The sequence below is a fragment of the Cryptomeria japonica genome, chromosome 9 (assembly GCF_030272615.1).
Source record: "Cryptomeria japonica chromosome 9, Sugi_1.0, whole genome shotgun sequence".
NCBI lineage: Eukaryota > Viridiplantae > Streptophyta > Pinopsida > Cupressales > Cupressaceae > Cryptomeria > Cryptomeria japonica.
In genome coordinates this window covers 11,725,054-11,751,627 of record NC_081413.1, presented here as the reverse complement: position 1 = coordinate 11,751,627, position 26,574 = coordinate 11,725,054, and the positions used below count along the sequence as shown (strand labels likewise).

At 39.1% G+C, this 26,574-nt stretch overlaps 1 protein-coding gene across 2 annotated transcripts in view; it reads left to right on the top strand.

Annotated features, from left to right (window-relative positions):
• LOC131077167 (adenylate kinase 5, chloroplastic) overlaps positions 1–26,574 on the top strand; it is a 317,818-nt gene that overhangs the window by 207,633 nt on the left and 83,611 nt on the right. For both annotated transcript variants that reach the window (XR_009358969.1, XM_058014606.2), the window contains exon 15: positions 15,680–15,709. Coding sequence is in view for 1 of the 2 variants with exons in the window: in XM_058014606.2 (XP_057870589.2) it covers positions 15,680–15,709 (30 nt within the window). In the remaining variant the exon portion in view is untranslated. The remainder of the gene's footprint in view (positions 1–15,679; positions 15,710–26,574) is intronic.

Below are 26,574 nucleotides of genomic sequence, written 5' to 3'. Positions count from 1 at the left end.
CATAGGCCGAAATTAAAAAATGCTTAGAGGTTTCAAATTGCCTAATATGCGCGAAATTCCAAGAAGAGAGGCAAATGAGCATTTAAAATAAATCTTACATTTCACCTCTATCAAGCGAAAAATTTTAAAGATTCATCTCACAAAGAGCTTCTCGAGCCAGACGTTAAAAAATTTAATGTTTGTCAAATTTAATTAATTTTTCAAATTGATTTATTAAAGTGAGATTGATTGTTCCCAGGAGAACGTCACCTGAAATGCAAATCGAAGAAGGATCGCGATCAAGGCCAGGCGCTGAAAGCTGAAGAAGAAGATGCAGGAACGTGCTGCAAAAGCGCAAGATCTGAACCAAGCATTGGGAAGCGTACCACCGAGACCAAAGACCAAAGAACACTCCGAATGCTGCAAGTATGTGCATTCTCAAGAAATACACAGCTGGATTTAATTCCAGAAGTTCAGTTTCTGAAAACTGAAACTGTTTTATTGTAAAATTGCCTGTCGGCCCCACTCAAGATATTTTGAAATAGAGGGGAAACAGGTTAGTTGTGGACAGTTATGTCCAACCACCGGATAGACCCAAATTGAATCCAAACAGTTGTAGGCAGTTGAGATAGTGGTTGGATAGATAATTGAGAGTTTAATGGGCATGGGTTAAAGCTGACATGCTTCTAGAATGCAGATCAGGACCCTTGGATGCAGTCCATCTTGGCCACCGGTTTGACATGTAAAATATATAAAAGGCAAAGGCCTTTCTTTTGTAAAGGGTTAGATAGTTAGAATTTTGTGGTTAGAGAGTTTTGTAGTTAGATTTTAGAAGTTAAAATAGGTTAGATTTTAGCAGTAGCATAGAGACGTTCCAAAAATTGTTGTAATGGCAGTTGAAGCAAATATATGAACATTGAAATATGGTGTTTGTTGTCTTTGTTTTAGTCTGTTTGCATGTTTTCTTTTAGCTGGTCAATTTTAGAGTGCATGGATTTTAATGGTGAAGTGTAGAGGGGTATTTGATGCATTTCTGGTTCATAACATTGGGGGTCTGTTGATTGTAGGTCACCGTGCATGGTTAGTCTGAACCCAAACTGTGCTTAGTTCAACTGCAGGTGCTCTTCTTAGGTTGTGCCAGAATTGGGTTCCTAAAACGAATGTCTCTGGTCTGAAGTAATGAGAGGACACTTAAACTTAAAACGAAATCTCTCGAATTGGCCAAAAGTTCGAATTGCCAAAGGGGGGTTATAACCTAAAAAGTAAATCTCTCAAAACCCCCTAGTATGCCCAAAATTCTAGGACTTAGGTGATTAAAAGGTAAAATCACACAAAATTTCACAAGGGTGGTGTTAAAATGGAAAGCCAAAATCTCGCATTTTAGGTGAAGCATTTGAAATTGGATATGCTTTTTAAAAAAGGCTTAAACTTAACATCTCGCAGTTCACCTCTTAGGCCTGAATTTCGTCTAAGTTGGAGAGCGAATCAAGACGAAGGATCGGATTTCACGTTTGAAGAGAGACATTTAAAAGATACATTTCACAAAGAGCTTCTCAAAGCCCGAACTCCATTGAGAGGAAGCCAGATGTTAAATAAAATTTAATATTTGTCAAATTAATTTAATTAATTTTTCAAATTGATTGATTAAAGGTGAAATTGATTGTTCAAAGGAAAACAACATCAAGAGGGACTAAAGTGACGATTTAACACAAGATCAAAGCTAGGTGCTGGAAGCTGGAGAAGAAGATGTAGGAGCGCGAGATCGGAACCAAGCATTGGGAAGTATGTCACTGGACTCCAAGTTAAAGTTCTCCATCGAGACCAAAGACCGAAGAACATTCAAAATGCAACAAGTATGCATTCTCGAGAAATGCACAATTGGATTTGATTCCAGAAATTCAGTTTAAAAGACTGAAACTGTTTTATTGTAAAGAGTTGCCTGTGGGTCCCGTTCAAGATATTTTGAAACAAGGGGACACAAGTCAATTATCTCTAACTACCAGATTGACCGAATTAATGCCAAACAGTTATAGGTAGTTGAGAATGTGGTTGGGTGGATAACGGAGAAATGAGTAGGCATGGGTAAAGACTGCCAAGGTTCTAGAAGGCAGATTGCAGTTGTTGGATGCAGCCCATCCTGGCCTCTGATTCAATATGTAAATTCTGTAAAAGGCAGAGGCCTTTCTTTTGTAAAGGGTTAGATTATCGTTAGATTTTTAGGTAGTTAAGCTCTTAGATTTTAGTTAGAATAGGTTAGAGTTTTATAGAAGGTTAAATTTTAGGGATAGCATAGAGATGTTGCAGAAATTGTTGTAATAGGCAGCTGGAATCAATATAATGGACATTGATTTGGTGTTTATCATCTTAATTTTAGTCTATTTGCATGGTTTCTTTCAGCAATTTAGATAGATCTTTCTTTTTTGGGTGTGCAGTATTTGATGGATTCAGGCTCATACCATTGAGGATATACCGATTGTATGTTCTTGTGTATGGTTACCCTGAGCCTTTAATTGCGTTTAGTTCAATTGCAGGTGTCCGTCTGAGCTGTGCCAGAATTGGGTGTTTGGGCATGCACTTGCAGTATGAAAATCTTTTAAGTCCCCTTGAAGATTGCACCGTTCATGCGAGGTTGTGAGCCATTCTGACCAAGCAGGGATTGGTTATGTTGAATCTGTCTACTCACATACCAGTCTTATTAATTTTAGGTTTCCTAAACCCTTCTCTTTTGCTTTTATTTCCAAATTCGAGAATCAGATATAGACCAACTTGTTGCAAAACGTAAGGCCCCTTGTGCTCCCAGCAAAACACATCGACCGTTGAGTTATCCCGCAGTCAAGAACTGACAATTGGAACCTTGAGGTTGTCCCCTTTGATCGATTAAAAGAAGCATTAGGGCTTCCTTATACAAGAGAGGATAGGATACTCGGCGAGATCATTCTACTCTACGTTGGCCGGATAGAGTCGTAGCAATGCGACTTTAGCCACGTCAACAGGATATCACATACCATCATTTGGAACCACTACCAAGGTATTCAAGCCAGAAGAGGGTGCTTACTTTCTTCCCTTTCGACGACTCCATGACCACAAGGCCCTCCATTACCATGGACGTCAAACCTTGTAGAAGCAAGAGCCTTTTGCTTATCTTCACCTAACACCAAATCTCTAAACAATTTCCCCTCTGCATTAGGATCACTTGAGCCCTTTGTGTCTCTGGAGGTCACCCCAAGGCACCTTCACCTCTGGGCATTAAAGCTCTGCTATTCACCTCAATAACAGAGTATTATCAATTCAAAAAGCTGAAAAAAAAACAATACATAGGTGCAGGAATGAAATGGAAAACAAAAGAGCCATAAAGAGACGTGCTAGATCCCACCCAAGGAATCACAAATGGTTTCAAGGTTGGCAAAATGCACCAAGAGGCATCAGCAGGAAGGAGCAAGCTCAAAGCAGGTCTCTGATGGAGATGACTTTTCAGGGCCTCTAGCCTTGAGAACTCACTCCATCTCCCATTCTTTGTTCAACAAAGTTTTCAAACAACCATGATAAAAAATATATTATACTTCATGTAGTTTAAAGAATGCAACTATGAATGAAAATCGTCAAAAAATTAAGATATGTGCTAGGCAATCTCATTTTTTGCAGATGTTGTCTTCTATTAGTACATATTATAGTGGCAAAAATCTTTTGCAGAAAAAAAATGGCAAATCAAAATATTAAAGGTTTTTTGGAAAAATTGTATTTTCATTAAATGTAAAAATGAAGAGAAAAACGTATTATTTTTAAAATTTGAAGGCATTTTATTAACATATAGATATATTGAGCCAATAAAAATGAGAGTGGAGGGGGGGGGTTGTTGATATGTGGCGACTGATCAACAAAGTACTGTACACTCAACACGTATTCTCGCCGGGGTCCGAGGCCGGGCCGGGCCCCGGGAACGTGAGCGGTAGCCCGCTGCGGGGGTTCAGGGGCGGCAACCCCTGAGAAATTTTTTTTTGGACTTTTTTTGTTGATGAAAACCGACATTGTAATAAAACCCTAAAAAGGCCGACTTTGTTTGTTGCCCTAAAAATGCATGTTATAAGCGGCTGGGATGCTTAAGGCATTGTGAGGTTTATGTACTTTTTTTGCTAGATAATAAGAAAGATTGGACGACTGTGTATGGTGGACATAACCCATTCTGGGTGAACCACGTTAAATCTCTATGTTATCTGTGTTCTGTTTTATTCTTTTATCTTTTGTATTTAGATCTGCATATAATTGTTAGTTCATATTTGCTTCCGATCTGCTTGAAACCCTAACAGGTGTTGCACCCTTGCAGGGTCTGGGGGCTTCACCCTTTTCGATATAACGTGCATTGCCACCAAGCTCAAATTAAAGCCTTTGAAACCACAAACCTTCATTGCACATGTTATTTGTCAGAATTTTGTTGCTTTTAACTATGCTTCAAAACTCCTCCACACCTTTCAAAAATGCTTGACTTTTACAATTTTAGATTAAATGTTTTCAAAAAAATTATTCTTTTTTTCTGATTAATAATTATATACAATTATATAAGATTAATATAATAAAATAGAGTAAATGTCAATTAAAAATATTAAAATAGAACTAATACAAATTAAAATATATTATAATATAATTACCTATGTTACCCCAAGTTTCTAGGACAGGGACGGCAGGGGACGGCGGGGGGACGGCAAAGAGGATGGCTATATAAAATATAGGGAAAATTTAAAATATGATAAAGCATGTATATATACATTATATTCATATGAAAACATGGATAAAGCAGGTATATGTATATTATAGAACCTTAACATACCACATTTGTGTTCAAAATTCATTGTCAATACTCAATATGCATTCATAATGCAGAATTTATTGTCAATACTCAATATGCATTCATAATTGAAAATACATTGTCAATATGCCAACACTTGTTTGCATGTAGTTCGTTGTTTCTTTCTGGTTGAAGGATATTTTGATAGTCTTCCATTTCTATTATGACCTACAACCGCTTCTTTATGCACTACAAAGTTTTGGATGTTTGTGAAATTCTATACCAAGCTGTTATTCATATTTCTGAGTGCTTTTGGCTATGATTCAGACCTGTTTACCCTTCATACTTGTGAAAAGTCCAATATTGCAGACCAACAACCACTTTTTTACGCACTACCGTGTTCTAAGTGTTTGTGAAATTTATTACCAGTTTGCTGCTCATTATTTCTAAGTGCTTTTGGAAGTGATTCAGACATGTTTACCCATCATATTAGTGGAAATCCAATTTTCTAGACCTATAATAAAATAAAATAAATGGTTTTTTGAGCATTTGAGTCTTTTTTTGTTTTTTAAATGTGTTGGGAAAAAGGGGACGACTGGCCGTCCCCGGGACGGTTAGGGGACGGGAGGACGTCCTCAAACCATATTGGGGACGGGGGGACGTCCCCTTTGAGAGTCATTGCCGTCCCCAAGTTTCTGGGACATTTCCCACAAATTTTGCAATTTTGGGGACGATGGGGGGATGTCTCTTAGTTGTCCCCAAGTCCCCGAAACATCTCCGGTACGGGGAAGGGGGATTTTAGCCTGGGGACACGTCCCCGGGTTACGTAGATAATTACTATACGAAAATATAACCAATTTTTAATAATATTATAAATTTATTAATAATAAATATTCAACTTATTAAATTCAAATACTAATAAAAGTTATTAAATACACCTAAATCAGAATTACTGCTTTCAGCTTTCTAGGAAGGAGCTTTCTTTTCTGTCCAGTTGAACTATATCTGAGATTTCCTGCTCGCAATGGGTAACAAATTCCATTGAAAACCAGGAACACAAACAATAACACTTGATCCTAGTAGAATGAGGTGTTAATGACCAACTGAAGAAACCCTAAATGAATTTGAATCATATAATTATGCTTAACATTGAATTTATTCAGTGGTAGAGAACATGAAATTAACCTAAAGAACAAATATCAATGAATGTTCACAGAGGTTTCCAAACAAATAAAATGACTTTAAACAAATGATAAGAAATATTTGTAACACCTAGCTAGATGAAAACTTAGGGGTCAAAATCAAAATTGGAAGGAAATTGTTAGAAGTCATTAGAACCTGCAATCACATGCGATTTCAACATTGTTATTGTGATTTTTTCATGATAATGTGCAAAAAGTTTTGGTAAAAGAATGTTGGCTGTAATTGATTCAAAATTTCACAACTTTTTTGGATAAAAATTGTGAAAACCCACGATTTGTGATTTCTATGATTAATTGTGCCTTTTGCTTCAATGTTGCATACCATTGTTTCTTATACTAGATCCGTGGAGTGCAAAAATGAGGCCCTCGCAGTCTAAGAAATCCAAAACATGATATCTTATGAATTACCATCAATGGGGGTATTAGTTTCTCTTGAACCATCTATATCAAACTCAAACCTGTAGCATGACTCCTATTTTGACGTTTTCACACATCACCCCATTGCAAATGGAGACCCCCCTACTTTTTAGGCTCTTCTGGTCTTTTGTCTTTGATTTTTGGGTCTTTTCGCAGCAGTCTCGTCAGTTTCTCTTCTTTACAAGTGTTTGGGGGTCATATTGATTAAATCTGCTTTTCGTTTGAGCGAGTTTGGTGAAGTCTAGGGCCTGTTTTGTCTTTTTTGGGGTTTATGCCTTTTGTCCTAGATTTTAGGGGTTTCTGTTAGGGTTTTGAAGAAACTGAACATACGACTAGAATTAGGACCCTTCAAGAAACCTCCCAGTAAAATTTGAGCCAAAATGGAGTAACTTTCTATTTTTAGAAAGTTCCTATTTTTTAGGGATTTTACTGAGTCCCCTGGATTGTTCTAATTTTGCCAAAAATAAAACTTACTATTTTTAGTAAGTTCTTTTCTGACCTATTTTGCCCAAACCTTGACATTTTGAAACACTTACTATTTGGGAAAATCTATTTTTGGCAGGATCTTCACAGGAAAACACTGAAAGTTGAATATCTCTGAAGACGTTGAAGACTGAATGCTCCTGAAGACCATTTCTAAATCCAGAAGAGTCAAAAGGCAGACAAGTTGGATCAAAAATTGGTTAAGTTTGGAACTCCTATTCCAGAAGAGGAAAGCATGCAAAATCATCCAAGTCTAGAAATTCACATCAATCCACCAATGTTATCCTAATCCGAAAATGGCCTGAAATTTGACTATCTGAAAACTTGAAAGATCTTCCAAAATCCAGAATTTGCATTATGATTCCTATGGACCTGAAACCACTCTCAAACATCCTGACAATATATATGAAGTATAACTTAACATATAAGAAATATTTCATATATATATCCTGACGAAGAGCTTGGAACTTGTGAAAAGCATCAAAATCCTCCATGCATGAAGAATTCCCCCCAAGGAAATGATTGGGCGCTAGATGAGGCAGGTCAGGAAATGTTTGGAAATTCATGAATCCTCCACAGTGGTGAAATTCTGCCCAACTGTGGACTTGGGCGCTAAAAAGGTCTCAAGGATTCACAAAAAAGTTGTGAATTCCTCCACTTAGTTAAAATTCCGCTCTACTCCAAGGGAGGGCACCAAAATGGAGTGCTCAAGGAGAATGGAGAAAGTTTAGATTTCTACGCCTAAAGGAGATTAGCGCCCAAGGCATGAATAAGGCGTTGAAATGAGGTCCTCCATGGAATTCATAAAAAATGAAGAAATCCATTGCATAGTGATTATAGCAAAGGTATCCATGGAGAGCAGGAAAGAATAAATATCCTCCATCAAAGTCAAAATTCTATGCCAAGTCAGGAAGTTGAAAATTTTTCTAAGGCTTGGAAATGATTAATTTCACCATGAAGAGTGAATTACATGCCTAAGTTGGAAAACTGAAAAAATTGTCTAAGGCATGAAAAACCAAGGAGGCATGGAGGATTCACAAAATTCACTGAATCCTCCACCAAGTCAAAATTCTGCCCAAGATGAAGGACAGGTGCCAAAATGAAGGAGGCGTGGAGGATTCACAAAATTCACTGAATCCTCCACCAAGTCAAAATTCCGCCCAAGATGAAGGATAGGTACCAAAACCAAGGAGGCATGGAGGATTCACAAAGTTCACTGAATCCTCCACCAAGTCAAAATTCCACCCAAGATGAAAGACAGGTGCCAAAACCAAGGAGGCATGGAAGATTCACAAAATTCACTGAATCCTCCACCAAGTCAAAATTCTGCCCAAGATGAAAGACAGACGCCAAAATGAAGGAGGCATGGAGGATTCACAAATTTCATTGAATCCTCCACCAAGTCAAAATTCCGCCCAAGATGAAGGACATGCACCAAAATGAAGGAGGCATGGAGGATTCACAAATTTCATTGAATCCTCCACCAAGTCAAAATTCCTTCCTCGGGGAGGAATTGCGCCCAAGAAGAAGAAATTCCAAGAAAGTGAAAAAATTGGCAAGTGTCAGAAATTCCTTCCTTCAGGACAGAATTCCAGGAAAGGTGAAAAATTGACTAAGTGTTTGAAATTTCTTCCTTCAGGACATAGTTCTTGGAAATCATGAAAATTGGCTAAGGCATGAAGAATTTCCTTCCTCAGGGTAAGGAACAAATTTCTTTCGAAAGGAGAATTCCTTCACAACAAGAAATCACACCCAAGGATGAATTGAAGATAAAATTTCCAAGGCAAGGAAGGAATCAGGGATGAATTGAACAATAAATTTCCCCCCCAGGGAAAAATTTGAAAAATCCATTCTCGAGCATCAAATCACATCCAAATTTAAAAAATTTACAGATTTGGATTCCTAGGAGAATTCTCTACCTCCTGGACTTGAAACCCTAATTTGTGCAAAGTTCCTAAAAAATAGGAGGTGGTGAAAATTGGTGGAAAACCTTCTTCAAGCAAGGAAAGTTGAGGAGACTTCAAGAAAATTCTTCCTGAATCGAATTTTCCCTCCCCAACAATTCTAGATATGCAGGAGCAGATATACGATGGCGGGGTCCACTTGCATGGCGAGGATCTATTGAACACGTGGCAGTAGAGTGGCACATTCATTATCGGAATAGTTGACCAAATGGCGACCTGATCATTGCATGTTGAATTTATGGCAGATTCCTTCTGCATGCAGCCGTCACGTTCAGGAGATGACGGTGCATTTATGACATAATGGGGTGATTTTTGCATGGATGAATATTCAACGCATGTTGGGCGAATCTGAAGGAGGTGGTGCATTTAATGCACGATGGATGCTATTTTGGGTACTTTTGAATTAATTGTATATGGGCATGAAGGGTTATTTATTGTTGATTCCCACCTTGTTGCATCTTGAGTGGGGAATCTTCTAGGGTGAAACCCTAATTAGGGTTTTGCATGTAATCATGGCTTGAGGCCTATATAAAGGGGTGACCCCCTCATTTGTTAAAGGAGGGAGACTTGTATGAAATTGTTGCAATAAGTTTTGAGATAATAACAGTGAAACATTGTTCTCTGATGGTGTCCACTTAAGTTATTTTTTCAAAGCTTGCATGGTTTCACCCATAGATGAAAAACTCGGATTTTGCAATAACTCGGCAAGGCCAAAAAATTTTAAAAACTCGGGACTCGCCAAAACTCGGCAAAAAACTCGGCAAAACTCGGCAACTTTATCGAACATTTGAAAATACATTTTTTTTTTATATATAATTCAAAAACACACATTTACACCAAATTTGTATAACATATATGATTTCCATGATATATAAATCAAATTTTTTTGGTAATACATAGCAACAAATGCAAGTATCATAGCATAAACCAAAAACCAAGTGCAACATATGTATAAGAGTTCAATACATATCAACGTATCATAGTGACAGTCTCATAGAGTTATAGAGTCATAGACCACAAAACAAGAACCTCTGAAATTCTGATTACATATCAAGTTCAAAGTTTGGTATCAATGAAATTATGAAAATAAGAAATCATAAATTGCGTCTACGACTAAAGCTCAAAATAGATTGTGGCCGCTGGGTGGGTGGTGCTGAAGTAGTGGCAACATCCTCAACACTAACAGGTGCCTCTTCTGCATGATCAACCTCCTGCTCCTCCTCACGTGCTGCCACTTCCGCATCCCATTCCTCTCCTGCCCTCTCCAACTCACTCAGCTGCTCATTAGTAAGGAATGGATCCAAATCATTATCAACATCATCAGGAGAAGCAACCCATTCTGCTGCATATGGATCAATGTCATCCAAGTCAAGTGCTTCATGTGAATCTTGCCCTAGCACCTTCTTCTCATGTAATCGAATGTTGTACCGCACATAGACAAGATCATTCAAGCGTTGTTGAGTCAACCTATTGCGCTTTTTTGTGTGGATGTTCTCAAAAACACTCCAGTTGCGCTCACAACCAGAAGCACTACAAGGCTGTGATAATATGCGGATGGCAAGCTTTTGAAGATTAGGCGTTGTGGCACCATAATCTTCCCACCACAAATCTGCAAGGATACAAAATGTGATTTATAACTTGTAAAGATTTCAATAATCTTAAAGAGAGAAATAAATGGTAAAAATTAAACATATGTTTTTTTTTACCTGGTCGTAAGGTGGCTCTCCTACGTTTGCAATCAGGTGAAGAAAACAATTCCCCTAAGGCCTTCTTATAACTCTGCAACTCATCAAGTATCAGGTCTCGAAGGATCTCATCATCAACTAATCTCCGAATGCATGTGTCAAGGCCAATTCTAACCTCTGCATCTGCTTTGAAACTCGGAGAGTAAAAAAACTTGGGATTCAAGAAGTAGGCAGCAGCATGAATATGTTGGTGGAGTTGATGGTTCCACCTCCGATCAATTATGCGCCATATGGGTTCATACTTGGTCTTGTTTGACCCATACAAGTGTTGAATCGCCTCTTTGGCCTTATCCATGGCCTCATATAGATACCCCATGGAGTTATGATCCCCATCCACCATTCGTAGCACCCTCACCAACGGTTCCGACACCTAGATATAAAAAATCTAACAAAATCAGCAGATTGAAATATTAGAAAATTAAATAATAAATCATCAATTAAAGTTTCAAAACTTACATTGATGATCTCCTCCACCATCTTGGCAAAATTAGTATCAAAAATGGCAATCACAACCTTCTCTGCTTCAGGCTTTGTAGCATAAGGACTCCCCAACCATCTTTCACTCACGAACATCCGCTTCAGGTTGGGCAATGTAGCAAGTATGCTCTGCAAGGTGAGGAAATTGGTAGCAAAGCGTGTGACCCCCGACCGCACAAGATCCTTACCTTCAGTGTGTTCTCTCATAAGATTCAGGACCCATGTGTGATTGTAGATGTATTTGGTGATATTCCTTCCATCTTCAACCACTTTCTTTACCCAACTTAGTTTCCCTATGTCCTCAAGGAGCAAGTCAAGACAATGGGCAGCACAAGGGCTCCAAAATAATGTCGGATGTCTAGCCATTAGAAGTTTGCCGGCTGCCACATATGCAGCTGCATTATCAGTCACAACTTGGATGACATTCTGCACTCCCACATCCATCACCACTTCATCCAACATGTTGCACAAGGTCTCCGCATTCTTCACTTCATTGGAGGCATCAATTGATTTTAAAAATACTAACTGTCCTCCTGAAGCAACTAGAAAGTTGATGAGTGTCCTGTTCCTACCATCTGTCCATCCATCAGAAAGAATGGTGCAGCCATTCTTTTCCCAAATAGTCCTTTGCTCTTCCACTAATGCATGAGTGTTTTGGACCTCATCCTGCAATAACGGTCCACTTACCTCGTAACGGCTTGGGGATTTGAACCCCTTACCTGCCACAGTCAACGCGGTGACCAATTGGTCCCAAGATGGACTAGAAATAGCATTGAACGGAACATCGTTGTAGATAAAAAATCTAGCACACGCCACCTTGGCTTGTTGGTGAGCCTCTTTATTCCATGCAGTGCCAAGCAATCCAGGTTGTGCACCAGGAGTGTTACGTGGAATAAAGAAGTTTTCCATGTTGCTGTCCAAAGTTCCCTTTGCTCGTATCCGTGGCCCAAGGGAAGAACCAGATGTCCCCACATCTGTATGTGACCCCATGGAACTCAAATCTGCCCTTGGGGCTGCCATTGCCTCTGCTGTTCTCTTTTTTGTTGCCTTCCTTTGATCATATGCTTCAAGCGTTGCTATTGCATCTCTCGTAGCCTCTTCAGTACATTCCGTACAGCTTGTGGTATCTCGGCATTGAATTTTTGCAAGGTGATATTTGAACCTATTAATGCCACCTTTTACAATTTTTTTGCAATGGTTGCAAAAAACATCTCCTCGTTTTGGACCTGGTCTCCCATGTTTCCAACAAGGGTCTCTCTTTTTGCCACCAACTTTAACTGTAGAAGCTGAATCCATTTTCTTTCAAAAAGATGTGGAAAAGAACCTAGCAAAAGAGAGGCAACATTTAGAGATAAATAACATTGTTACCAAAAAAAATCACAAACATCCAAAAATTACAATGACTGTATAACTGTATTTTATTTACAGTCAAAATAGATGACTCTCTAAAATTAAAATTTTTAATTGGTTGTGTATTTTTTTAAGTTTTTAACTTCAAATTTAAATTTAAATGAAATACTTTAATACACATTGACATTACACAGTTGACAGTCATTTCAAATGACTATGAGTATTTCACAATTGACTGTGTAATACACAGTCATTAATTACAATGTACATTAATGATTAATGTATTACACAGTCATCAGTCATTTGAAAATGACTATGTATTACACAGTCATTTCAAAATTTCAAATGACTGTGTATTACACAGTCATCAGTCATTTGAAAATGACTGTGTATTACACAGTCATCAGTCATTTGAAATTTTGAAATGACTGTAATGACTGTGTATTACACAGTCATTTGAAAATGACTGTGTAATACACAGTCATTTCTCATTTGAAATGACTGTAATGACTGTGTATTACACAGTCATTTGAAAATGACTGTGTAATACACAGTCATTTGGAAATGACTGTGTATTACACAGTCATTTCAAATGACTGATGACTGTGTAATACACAGTCATTTGAAAATGAATGTGTATTACACAGTCATTTGAAATGACTGTGACTGTGTAATGATGACTGTGTAATACACAGTCATTTGAAATGACTGTGACTGTGTAATGATGACTGTGTAATACACAGTCATTTGAAAATTTGAAATGACTGTGTATTACACAGTCATTTGAAAATTGAAATGACTGTGACTGTGTAATACACAGTCATTTGAAATGACTGTGACTGTGTAATGATGACTGTGTAATACACAGTCATTTGAAAATTTGAAATGACTGTGTATTACACAGTCATTTGAAAATTGAAATGACTGTGATTGTGTAATGATGACTGTGTAATACACAGTCATTTGAAAATTTGAAATGACTGTGTATTACACAGTCATTTGAAATGACTGTGACTGTGTAATACACAGTCATTTTCAAATGACTGTGTATTACACAGTCATTTCAAATGACTGATGACTGTGTAATACACAGTCATTTGAAATGACTGTAAATTGTAATTACTAATTACTAATGATTGTGTATTACACAGTCATTTGAAATGACTGTGACTGTGTAATACACAGTCATTTGAAATGACTAAGACTGTGTAATACACAGTCATTTTCAAATGACTGTGTATTACACAGTCTTAGTCATTCGAAATAAAACAATACAAAAAGATACCTGGTTGTGCGTGCAAATGCAAACAATACAGTCATTTTGACTGTGTAATACACAGTCATTTCAAATGACTGTGTATTACACAGTCAAAACGACTGTGTATTCGAAATAAAACAATACAAAAAGATGCCTGGTCGTGCGTGCAAATGCAAACAATACAGTCATTTTGACTGTGTAATACACAGTCATTTCAAATGACTGTGTATTACACAGTCAAAATGACTGTGTATTCGAAATAAAACAATACAAAAAGATACCTGGTCGTGCGTGCAAATGCAAACAATACAGTCATTTTGACTGTGTAATACACAGTCATTTCAAATGACTGTGTATTACACAGTCAAAATGACTGTGTATTTGAAATGAAACAATACAAAAAGATACCTGGTCGTGCGTGCAAATGCAAACCCTATGCAAATCGCGTGGCGTTTTTTTGCCTTCCGGAGTCGCGCGAGCCGCGAAATGGAATAAAGACTTCGGTTTTTTTTTTGCCTGCGACTTAAGTCGCGTTTTTCTCGCATTTTGTGCCGCGTTTCGGGCGGGTTTTGGCCATTAACGGCGATTATTTGCCAAAAAAATCGCGGCGAGTATATTAAAAAATCGCCCCGAGTATTTCCGCGATTAACTCGCGCGGGATTATGGATCGCGATTACTCGCGAGTTTTTGAATTGCTCGCCGAGTTTTTCATCTATGGTTTCACCTTCCTCGCTTAGATTAGAAATAGTAAAGTGCTTTGATTTCAATGGAGAATGTAATGGTGTCTAATGAATTTCTATGGTTCATTCTTTTTGCATCTTTTTGATTGTAAGTTGCAGTGTAAAGTTAGCCTGAGCCAGTAAACTTGTGCTAAGTTCGGTTGTGGACAGTTGTTTGGATTGCGCCGTGTTGGGTATTCAATTGCACTTTCTCAATATGAAAATCCTTCATCATCCTCAGAAGATTGCACCAGTTCTTGCAGAGTTGTAGTTAAACTTGACGAAGCAGAGCTTGGTTTATTTGGAATTTGTCCACCAGAGCACTATTCATTGTTATCACTGCCCTTAGGAGTGGATTTAGATCCTTCTAACCCTTTCCCCCTTTACTTTCTGTTCATTTTAGTCTGTTTGAAGCAACAACATCGCAGAATTGCCATATCCGATGATGGAGTTCCAGCCACAACAAAGAAGTGAAAGAACGATGCAAACGTAAGGCCCCTTGGATTACCAGCAATCACATCATCCAACTGAGTCACGTCCGTAGCATAAAGGAAACTTGGAGTCAATTGTTTGAACTTCTTGCAATCTTAGCACGCAATTGCACTTTGATCAAGAGAGAGTGAAGTGACCGTTAGGCAACTTTATTCTGTGTTCGACGTAGTCATAAAAAACACGTCAACAACTCCTTGATCTCACTATCTAGTTTATGGGAAACAGAAGAATTTTGAAATTTTGAAATGTTATATATTTAATTTCATCCAATACTCACTTTTACAATGGGAATAATTTTGTTTCAAACATAAAGTCATTGAGTTTATTTGTATCTCACACAATCCCATGTCATACAATTTACCATTTAATAAATGACAATTGTAAAAAATATAGTGAGTCATTTGCAGAGACAAAGGATCTTAGCAAACAAGAGTGGAGACATTTTGAGCCCAGAAAACCATAATTTCAATTGATAAAACATCTTCCTGCAGATTGACCAGACTGAATTTGCTTCTGAGAAGGCCAAGGGTATCTGTATTTAATTATTTCTGTTATCCTTTCAAACCAATGCTATATATATTTGCACTTTTATAAACAGAGTAGTGTCTCTCTGTGTATGCAATTTGGTACATATATTGTTATTCATGACTTTTGTGAAAAAAAAATGGATTCAAGAAATTTATGTGGTGAAATTTCTAAGAAGAATTTAACTATATCCTTTATTTATTGTTAGAGTAGGTTAAAAGAAAGCATCTTTCTTTTTATCTACTTAGAATTTTTATGACACTGTACTTCTGGATTTTATTTTTTCAGGACTTGCCAAGTGCTGGAGGAGTGATGCAAGTAAGTATCATCTAGGTTCTAGCAGTATTGAAATTGATAGTTGATTTTGTAGGAACTCAAACCAGAAACCTGTTGACGTGTATTTTGTACACAATCATACACAGAATAAAATACCATTAGGCATCTTATCCTCTCTTGAGAAAATAGTCTCTAACTGCTGAAGATCTGCAAAAAGGATCAGTTAGGTGGACTCCAAGGTTCTTTTAGTGGGGTCTCCACGTGTGGACAAGCTTTTTTAGTGGTATGATGTGATTTGCTGTTTCCTTCAAGGCGTCTTACGGATTCAATAGTTCGAAGGTTTTACTAATCTAAAAGGAACTTTCAAAAAAAAGGAAAAAGGACAGGGTTTGAGAGGTCTAATCTAGTCTAACCCTATGAACGACTTAGCATGAATGAGATTTGGCAAGACTCAACCAATTTCAATTTTGCCATAAGATAACAACTCAACTGAAATTAGTGCGATCTTCTAAGGTAATAATGATGTTCAATGCATCAAAGATCAAGGACACTACTACGAAGGTACATATCCTAGATACGAAAATGCTTGAAGGTTAAGGACTCAAGGTGTTTTCCAGTCGACCACGCAAGGCGTTCTTACAATCAGCAAGAAGCTAGTGGTTTGGATTGCGAATCCTACCAAATATCAAATCTCACACTTAGTCTTTCTAATTAACAAACTACTTTGATTGAGCGTGATTCAAGTACATCCAACAACCATGAAGATAACTCAAGGAACTTGCAACAAAACACCATAACTTCAATATTTTATTGATTTCCAAGTCATCATATACAACAATTGCTTGAACTTCTCTCTTCAAGACTCAATCTTGCTACAACATAAAAATTGCTTACAACTCTATTCTCTATTTCTCTATTGACTATTCTGATATAAATGAAATGAAAAATGGGGGTATAAATAGCATCCCCAGTTACAATGAAAGGTCCAGATTGAAAGTAAATCAATGGACAAGATCATGACACCTAAACCCTAATTAGGGTTTGTTACAAATGACCTCCTTTTTACTGAACAATATTAAATACATAGCCAAATATTAAATTTGGCACAAAAATCTAGGAGGTATCAGCCAATGAGAATTAAGATGTCATGTCATCTGTAACAACCTTTCATCTAGAATCTTATTCCCCTTCCAATTTTCTTTTTTAGCATATGCAATGAATTTTGTCACAATTCCTTCGATTTCTGTGCTTGGAATCTCGGGAAGATTCTTGATACTCTCTTCTAAGTGGATAACCTGATCAAATGCATCTAGAAGAGCTGTGTCCCAGGTAGGTTCATTGATGTGACTGAAATATGTTCTCCATGCACCGACCTCTTTCTCAAGCTTTCTATTCTTTTCTACTTCTTCTCTGAACTTGTCCTTCAATGCCTCAAATGTGTCGGTGGCATCATCTAAAGTCTGCTCTGCTGTGGATGGTCCTAACTCAATAGTCTGTATATCATAGTCCTCCGCTAGGATCTCACCCTCATATTTGTCTGCTGCCGGTGTAGCTACCTGCAGTTTTCTAGATCCAGTCTCATCTCGAATCATCTTGGACATCTTTGTAGCCTTCTTCTTCTCTGTTGTCATATGTGAACGTCCAACAAGGCTCTCTAGATCGATTGCACTGTCTTCGTCCTCAATTACGATCACCTTAGTCAATCTTTCCTTCAACCAATCTGGGATATTTGATCTTGTCTCTTGAACTTGAATTTCTTTGTGCACTACTTCTTCTTGTCTGGGAGGAGATGTTACTTCATTATCTTCTTCTAAATCATAGTCTTGGAGAGATCCATCGGATGAAACATGCTGTGCCTGTTCTCCCTCCTGCCTGTCATTCTGTACCATCGATTCCATGGATTCTTCCACTCGAACTGTTTTATCTTCTGGCCTGGAAGAAATACCTGGTGTCTGATCTTTGTTGGCACCTTGCTTTTTCTTGGAAGGTTCTTTCTTTTCTGATCTTTCCTTTCTCTTTGAACCTCTCGAATGGAGATTGCCCTCACTGGCACATCGAAGGTTACCTTCACCTGAATTCCTAGGATTAGGATTGCCTTCACTAACGCTGGCTCCACCTTCGGCTGGTTTCTCTTCCAAAGTAAAAGACATGGCTATGCCTTGTTCTCTCAACTTCTGGTGCTGAACATCTACCCATCTGCGAGTACAAGACAAGACTGGTGCCATCAATCCATCTAAATCCACGGCCTCGGGCTCATTCCAATTCAAACTTATTGTCTTGCTTTCTCTATCATATGAAGATTGGATGTGCCTGCCGTTGTCCTGAGCTTGGTCGGCTACTCTGTAAATCTTACATTTCCTGATGAAATCCAGAGGCAATCTAGAATGTATCTTACGTTTCACTTCGAGATCATCTAGGAGATTCATCATAAAATCTTCAATCTGGTACTCATGTCTAAATCTTCTACCGACTGTCTCCTCTAAATGTCCATGAGGATCAAAACTATTCCTCCAAGCAAAAGATGAAAAAGGATACAAGGCTAACTCCCTCTCTGCATCATCCATGGCTGAGACACTGGGACATACCTCAACCGAATTACCCAAAATAATAGGTACCTGAACTCCATTCTGATGTCTGTGTCTGAATGCCTTCACATATGCTGCCAACTGCCTTGTTACTTCAAGTAACACAATCCTGTCTGTCGGGTATCTTGGCAACATGTATGGAGGTAAAGGACATCCATACACTCTAATGTAAGTGAACTTAGGAAACTGAATGAACCAAGCACCGTACCTCTTGATTAACTCCTGGGCATCCTGAGATAATCTGTTGTGAATCCCTCCTTGCAACGTCCTGGTGATGTTCATCGTGAAAGTATCATTGATTAACTTGTAGTTCTTCCCTGGTGGATGATGCAAGTAGGTATAGGATTCACAAACTCTGACCTCGCCGGGTCCTCTTCCAATCACTCCTCTGTGAGGTAGTCCTGCGTACTCAACGCTCCTGATTAAGGCATAGATGACATATGAACTCATGTGGAAGGACTTAGTGGCCCTGAGTCTTCTCAACTGTACGTCTAAGCAATGGCTAATTATCCTAGCCCAATGTATTGTACCCTTTCCTTGAACAATCACCTGGATGAAGTAAAACATCCATTTCTCAAAATAGAAGGCATGAGGTGCTCCTGTAACTCTGTTGAGCATGGTGATCAAATCTCTGTACTCCTCTTGGAAATCAATCCTGTGTGGTGTGTTCGGTACTTTGCTCAGACGGGGACGACTCTTAAGTAGCCAGTTCTTGTTGATTATGCTTAGGCAAGCATCTGGATCATCATCGTACACTGATCTGGCTCCTTCAATGCTCTTGTATATCATGTCCCTGTGCTCTGGAAGATGAAAGGCTTCACTTATGGCCTCCTCTGAAAGGTACGCCAAAATGTTTCCCTCATTGGACACAATTGTCCTGGACTGTGGATTGTAATGACGGGCACACTCGATCATCAACTCGTGGCACTGAATAGCTGGAGGAAAACCGGCCGCCTTAATGATGCCACTTTCTATTATTCTCCGGGCGACAGGTGATGGCTTGCCGATGTAAGGGACCTCTCGGAACTTCTTCGTGCTAAAGTTCCCCAAGCTTGTATCTCCAATGTTGCTCCACTTGGACACGATCTTAGTCTCCACTTCTTCGGTCTTCTGATCTTCTTTCATGAGGGCCGAGCGACTGGTGGATGCTCCCGCCTTTGGGGTCGCCATACCTACACAACATTTCACTATAAGAAATAGATTTTTGAAACAAATAACGTAGATAAGAGAGATAGATTTTAGGAAACCTCATGATAAGTCCCTAGAGTTATCATTTCCTAAAATACAACGATTGAGCTGAGAGAAATTCAAGAATCAAAATTTCAAAAATTGAAATATGACGATGAATGAATAAAACAATAATAATTAAATCGCCATACCTCGATAGAGAGCTAACTCTAGAATGCAAAAACAAAATTCGCCTAGGCAAAATTTGAGGTATAAGATAATCTTCAATATGGTTCCCTCAAAATATACTTCGCCACCTCTGGATAGAATGTGATCTTCACTTATCGCCTTGGACGTGGTCTCAAATGGATCTTCAAATTCGCACAAATAAATCTCCAAGTCTTTAGCAAATTCGCCTTAGGCGTGATCTTCAAATTCGCACCACCTTTGGTTTGGAATCGCACCACCTTTGATAGCTAAGCGCGCCACCCTTGGATGAATGAAATTCGCACCACCTTTGGCCTTCAACGCAATTCGCACTCTACACAAGATGATACTAGCGCCACCTTTGGTTTGAAATCGCACCACCTTTGAACACACTTCGCACTATATTCGCCTCTTCTTGATTCGCATGAAGGAAGGTAAAAATGATTATGTAAAAATGAACGTTTCACTCCCCTTATAAATAGCGCTCATACCCTTTCACCTCTTAGGCCGACTTTGACAAATAAAACCATTTTTAAATGATTTGCAATAAAATAACAAGGCCGACTTGCCTAATTGGGCGCTTCAAACCGATTTTTATATTAATTAAATAATTAATTATAAATGCCTTGCGTTTTTTTTTTAAATGAGAATTTCGATTTTTAATAAAGGCAAAATATAATTAATAAAAGATAACGCCATATTAAATGCTAAATAAAAATGGATTTTCAATTTTTTAATCGATTTAGCATTTAAGGAAATTTAAATTTGTTTGTTTGGCGCCAAAATTGGAAAACAAAGGGACGTACCTCATCGCTCTGGTCCCTTGGAGAGGGACAGGAGCGATTCACTATCTTTGGCATGATTCTTGCATTTCTTACGTCCAACTCCTTCATCTCCACGTTAAAAATCGATCACCTTGATGGTCCTTCGAATTTGATCGCCTTGTGTGCGCATATGGGTGTCCTTTAAGTGCATATCGCCCTGGTCCTTGTCCAAAGGACTGGAGCGATCTTCTTGTTTTCATGTCCATCTCGCATTCACCTTGCGTTCTTTGACCTTCGAAATATCATTGCTTGTGTCCTTTGCGCTTATTTCCACTTGCTTTTGCAAGGTACTTTCGATGTTATAAGGATCATCGCCCTTGTCCCTTGAAGAGGGACAGGAGCGATCCACATGTTTTCCTTGGCCTTGTCAACTTTGTACTTCGATCTTCATGGTAATGTCCTTCAAACGTCGTCCTTCACCTTACCTAACCTTGCTTCGCTTTGATCTTTGAAGGGACGGGAGTGTTTTAATAGCATCGCCTTGGTCCTTGTCCAAAGGACAGGAGCGATCTTGATTTTTTCACGTTCAACATGCATTTTGACCTTCGATCCTTCATTGTGATGTTTTCCAAACGCCTTCCTTTGTCTTGCTTAACCTCGCCTTGTTTCGATTTTGGAGGAATATGAGCGCTTTTGATAGGATCGCCCTGGTCCTTGTCCAAAGGACAGGAGCGATGTGGGGCCTTTACACCATTTGGCGATGTTTGGACGTTCAACTCTCTTGTTTATCACCTTGTTGTCATACCATGGACCCTCCAGAACATTGCAATGTTTTGTCCTTACGTAAATTTTGCATAAAATGGGCAATGCATCTAACATCGCCCTGGTCCCTTCCTGAGGGACAGGAGCGAAGTTCATCATTATATGCTTGTTCTTGTTTGTACCAACTTGCAATCAACTTCATTGCGTGAAATGACGTCCTTTCGACCTTCTTGGTTGCTCGAAACTTTGTTCGCCTTTTGAAATCTACGCCATTATGTAGATATCGCTCTGGTCCCTTACCAAAGGACAGGAGCGATCTAGGTCTTTAGAGTACAAATCCTTCCATGTGATGACCTTTGTAACGTTTGCGCCTGGTGGAAATGCCTTGAAATGTCCTCGCCACCTTTTGTCCTGGCTTGGATCGGTCTTGAACCTTGGAGGGACGACCTTGAACTTGAGAGGGACGTATCTTCACCCTTGTATCGCCCTGGTCCCTTGGAGAGGGACAGGAGCGATTTTTCCCCTGTGGCTTTCATCTTACTTTGCCATGCTCTAAGTTTATATTCAACGGACTCGTCCTTCTTCCCTCCATTCGTTCATGCCTTGACATCATTTGTAACTTTGCAAGAAGAGCAATTATATCAAAAATCGCTCTGGTCCCTTCCTGAGGGACAGGAGCGAACTAGGCATTTAGCACTGTTATGGACGTTCAAAAATCTTCAATTTATATTCAATGCGTTCATCCCATGTTCTCCTTCGTTTTTGAACGTAAACTTGTCTTGACCCTTGTCTGGTTTTTGCAAAATGGAGGGAATCGCTCTGGTCCCTGGGAGAGGGACGAGAGCTACAAGGTACCTCGCCCTGGTCCCTTGGAGAGGGACAGGAGCGATTTGGTCAATATAGGTCATTTTCCTTCATTTTTTGCATCTCAAATTATATTCATTTGGCAAAGTATCTTCCTTCGGACGTCCTCCAGTTGCTGAGCTATCAAAATCTTGCATGGGCATGGCGAAATTTGAATTGTAGCTCCGGTCCTTCACTGAGGGACAGGAGCGATTTTCCTTCTGGAGACCTTTCTGTGCTCATGAAAATCTTCAATTTATATTCAATGAAAAGATCTCGTCGTTCTTCATCACTTCAAACGTAAAATTTGTCTGGGCTCTGCAAGGACAATGAGATATTTGAAATTGAGCTCCCGTCCTTCACTGAGGGACAGGAGCGATTTTGCTCCTACAGGCCAAAATAACAAGATTTTTCACATTTTAACACTTCACGAGGCGAAAACAAATCAATTCCAATGCCCAGGATCAAACTTCAAAAAGTCAAAATTTGGTCAAAATATTCAATCAGACAAAAATTCACATTGACGGTCATCCTTTAGACAAGTTTAAGCTCTGCATGAACATTCCAATTGAAAATTAGACCATTTTGGCGAATTCATTGCATTCAAAAATTTGCTTCTAGGAAAGAAGCTCAAAAAGCTCTCAAAAGCGACTGGATTTTGGCTTGAAAAGGCAAAATTTAAAACCCTAAGGCTTAGCCCTAAATCCAGACAACTAACGGACTAACAAAACCCTAAAAACGAAAGCGAAAACGAACAAAAACAAGCAAAAAAAGAGGGGGTCCCCATTTGCGATGGGGCGATGTGTGAAATGGTCACAACATCTGGCGACACCACTGAGAAATGTTGCAAAACATTTGGGAATCAATCCTTCTAAAGGAAGACTCAGAAAACCTCCCTCAACAAAACCAGGAGTTAAGAAACACTTACAAGAAGAGACCATCATATTGAGACAAAGTATCAAATCCACAGTTACCCATGTGTGTGCAAATGCGTTAATTCCCCTCAACAAGACAATCATGATCTTCAGGTTCCCCTGTGATAAGCTACATGGTTCGTCTAAACTCCAAAAGCATCCTGGATAGAGCCTCGCTGCCAGTCAGACGTCCATAGTCCCGACGAGGTTATCGCCGCAAGCTCACGAACATTGCTCCATTGCCAGTCAGGCGTCTATAGCCCCGATGGAGTTACTCGCATATTCCCTTTAGCCAATTTGATATTTCCTTTTAGCTCATTTTGATTTTTTCTCATCTTTTCAACTTTTCTTTTGATACTGCTTTTCAGTTCTGTCAATTCTTTGGCTTGTGAGTAACGAAACTCACTAGGGTTTGAGGGTTGCGGTGGCGCTGAAGCTAGACTTTAGATTTTTCACTGATCACAGCTTCGCCTGTAAACCATAATGACTCGGAGATTATAAGTGTGTGAAAATATAATAACTGAAGGACAAAAATACGTGAGTTCAATAAGCTAATCTACTTCAATGCAAATATGTCCTGACTCAAAGCTTCATTAAAAGAAACTCCCTTAGTAATTCCAAAAGACCTCATGATTTTCCAAATGCATCCAACAATCTAGCAGGAAGTCAGAGCGTAATATAACAAAATCACCCAATGCCAAATGGATACCCCTCAGGACAAAACAACTAACCTAAAAGCAAAAGCACCTAAACTAAGAAAAAAACAAAAGGCAAACCAACGCGAGAAAAACAAACAAACGGAAAACGACGAAAGCAAACTAAACTAGCTATGTACAAGGGAAGGCCTTGGCATTTTAGGATTGGAAATAGTGTTTGAGATATCTCCCATTGACAGGCAACGGAATGTCCTCTCCAGTTAAAGTCTGCAACCTAAATGCATTTTCTCCCAATATCTCTGAAATTTGATAAGGACCTTTCCAAAGCTTATCAAACTTATCATGTTCTCCTCTTTTCTCATGAGCTTGGTCCCAATACAGGACGAGATCCGAAATTCGGAACGCCTTGACTCTTGCTTGTCGATCAAACCATCTCTTCACCACTCCTTGATGTTTAGCAAAGGTCTCTAGTGCTTGATCTCGTTTCTCTTCTAAATTCATCAACTGTGTCAACCTGGCCTGCACTGCATCAGTGTCTTCCATGTACTCCTGAATGAATCTCAAGGTTGGAATCCTGAGTTGCATGGGGAAGACTGGGTCTTGGCCATAGACTAGGAAATAAGGCGAAATGCCTAATGCGTTCTTTGTTCTGATTCTGTCTGCCCATAAAGCAAATCTCAGCTGGGTGTGCCATTCTCTTGGACTTCTCTCTAATAATTTCTTGATTACGCTGAGCAAATTTTTGTTTGTAGATTCTGCTAATCCATTACCCTGAGGATAATAATTTGATGAAAACTTGAGGGTTATCCCGTACTCAAAAGCCCAATTTGAGAATCTCAATGATGTGAATGCCGATCCATTGTCGCAAACCAACGCATAAGGGCATCCAAACCTTGTGATTATGTTCTCCTCTAGAAACTTGATTACAACTTCAGTAGAACAAACCTTAAGTGCCTGTGCCTCTGACCATCTGGTACAATAATCAGTAGCTGTAATGATGTACTTGTGTTGTGCTGAGGATGCGGGGTTGATGACACCAATAAAGTCCATTCCCCATTTCGCAAATGGTCTGGCTTCGATCACGGGATTCAGTGGCATGGCAGGATTTCTCTCTCTTATAGCTGCGACTTGGCATGTGTGGCAAGTCTTAATGTGATTGAACGTATCTTTAAAAAGCGTAGGCCAGTAATATCCTGCTCTTAGGATCTGGTGAGCTGTGGCGAGGTTGGCTCCATGTCCGGTTCCAAACTTGGAATGGAAATGTTCAATTATCTGCTTTGCTTCGTCTTTGCCAACACACCTCAGGTATACTCCTTCATAATTTTTCCGGTATAGAACAGATCCTTGAAGCACGTAATGTTGACACTTTAACCTTAATGCTCTCTTTTGTGTAGGTGTCATCTGAGCAGGACATCTGTGATTAAGCAAATATGTCACAATGTCTTTGTACCATTCATCAGGTGTGACATCTTCTAATTCATAAATTTGTTGGACTAATCCTGGCCCATCTATCGCTAATGTCTGTGCCAAAGCTTGTCCTCGGACAAGTTTCATGGGTTGTATCTCAATATCAAATTCTTGGATAATGGCGACCCACTTTCCTCTTCTCTCTCCTAATTCATTTTGCATGAGAAGAGTCTTGACTGCCGCATCAGGCACTATTGCATAAATCTTGGCTCTCAGGAGGTAATGTCTGAATTTTTTAACTGCCTTTACTAATGCGTATGCTTGCTTTTCAACATTTGGATATCTTAATTCTGCGTCTTTCAACGGGGTGCTCATGAAAGCAATGGGATTTTCATCCCTCTCTTCACTTCTTTGGGTGAGAATGGCGGCACAAGTGTATTCGGAGGCGAAGGAATATAAATAAAATGGTTTGAGATAATCAGGACTAATCAAGACTGGCGCCTCCATAATTGCGGTCTTTATTTCTTCAAATGCTCTTCTGGCTTGTGGAGTCCACTCGACCTTTGCATCTTTCTTTAACATTTCATTCAATGGCCTGACAATCTCGGCAAATCCGGTAATGAATTTTCGGACGAAGTTGATTTTGCCGAAAAATGATTTGAGCTCTTTCTTGCTTGCTGGCAAATTGATAGTAGATATGGCCTTCACCCTTTCAGGATCAATAGATATTCCTTTCTCTGAAATGACATGTCCTAAAAGCTTTCCTTCTGTGACTCCAAATATGCATTTCTTCGGATTAAGGGAGACACCGTATCTTCTACATCTTTGGAAAACTCTTCTCAAATCTTCCACATGATCTCCTCTCTGCCTAGAGAAAACTGTGATATCATCCATATATATAATAATGCTTTTACCAATTAAATCTCTGAAAGCGATATCCATAGCTCTCTGGAATGTGGCCCCGGCGTTTATGAGTCCAAAAGGCATTCTCTTATAGGCAAATGTTCCCCATTTGGTGGTGAAAGCAGTCTTTATTCGATCTTCAGGTTCGACTAGGACTTGATTGTATCCTGAATATCCGTCTAGGAAGGACATCATTTGTGATCCATTGACGATCTGCAGTACTTCATCTAATGATGGAAGCGGATAGTTATCTTTCTCTGATGCTCTGTTGAGATTTCTGAAATCAACACACAATCTGATCTCTCCATTTTTCTTTCTAACCGGCACCAGGTTGGCGACCCACGTCGAATGTCTTACTGGGAAGATGATTTTAGCTGTGAGTAACTTTTTCACTTCTTGGTATATCAGCGGTTCTAACAAAGGATTGACGGGTCTTTGTCTTTGCCTGAATGGCTTGCTTCCTGGTTTCAACGGGATTGTGTGAGTGATAACCGCAGTGTCGTAGGTCTTGAGATCTTCATAGCTCCATGCGATGACATCTGGGAAGTCCTTCATGTTCTTCAGGATTCCATCCTTTTCAGTCGCTGTGCAGGACTTTCCAATGAAAACATTTTTAACTTGTGTCTCGTCACCTAGATTGATCACGTCACACATATTGCCTTCTACACTGTGATTCTTCTTTTCTTTCAACTTGTCAGG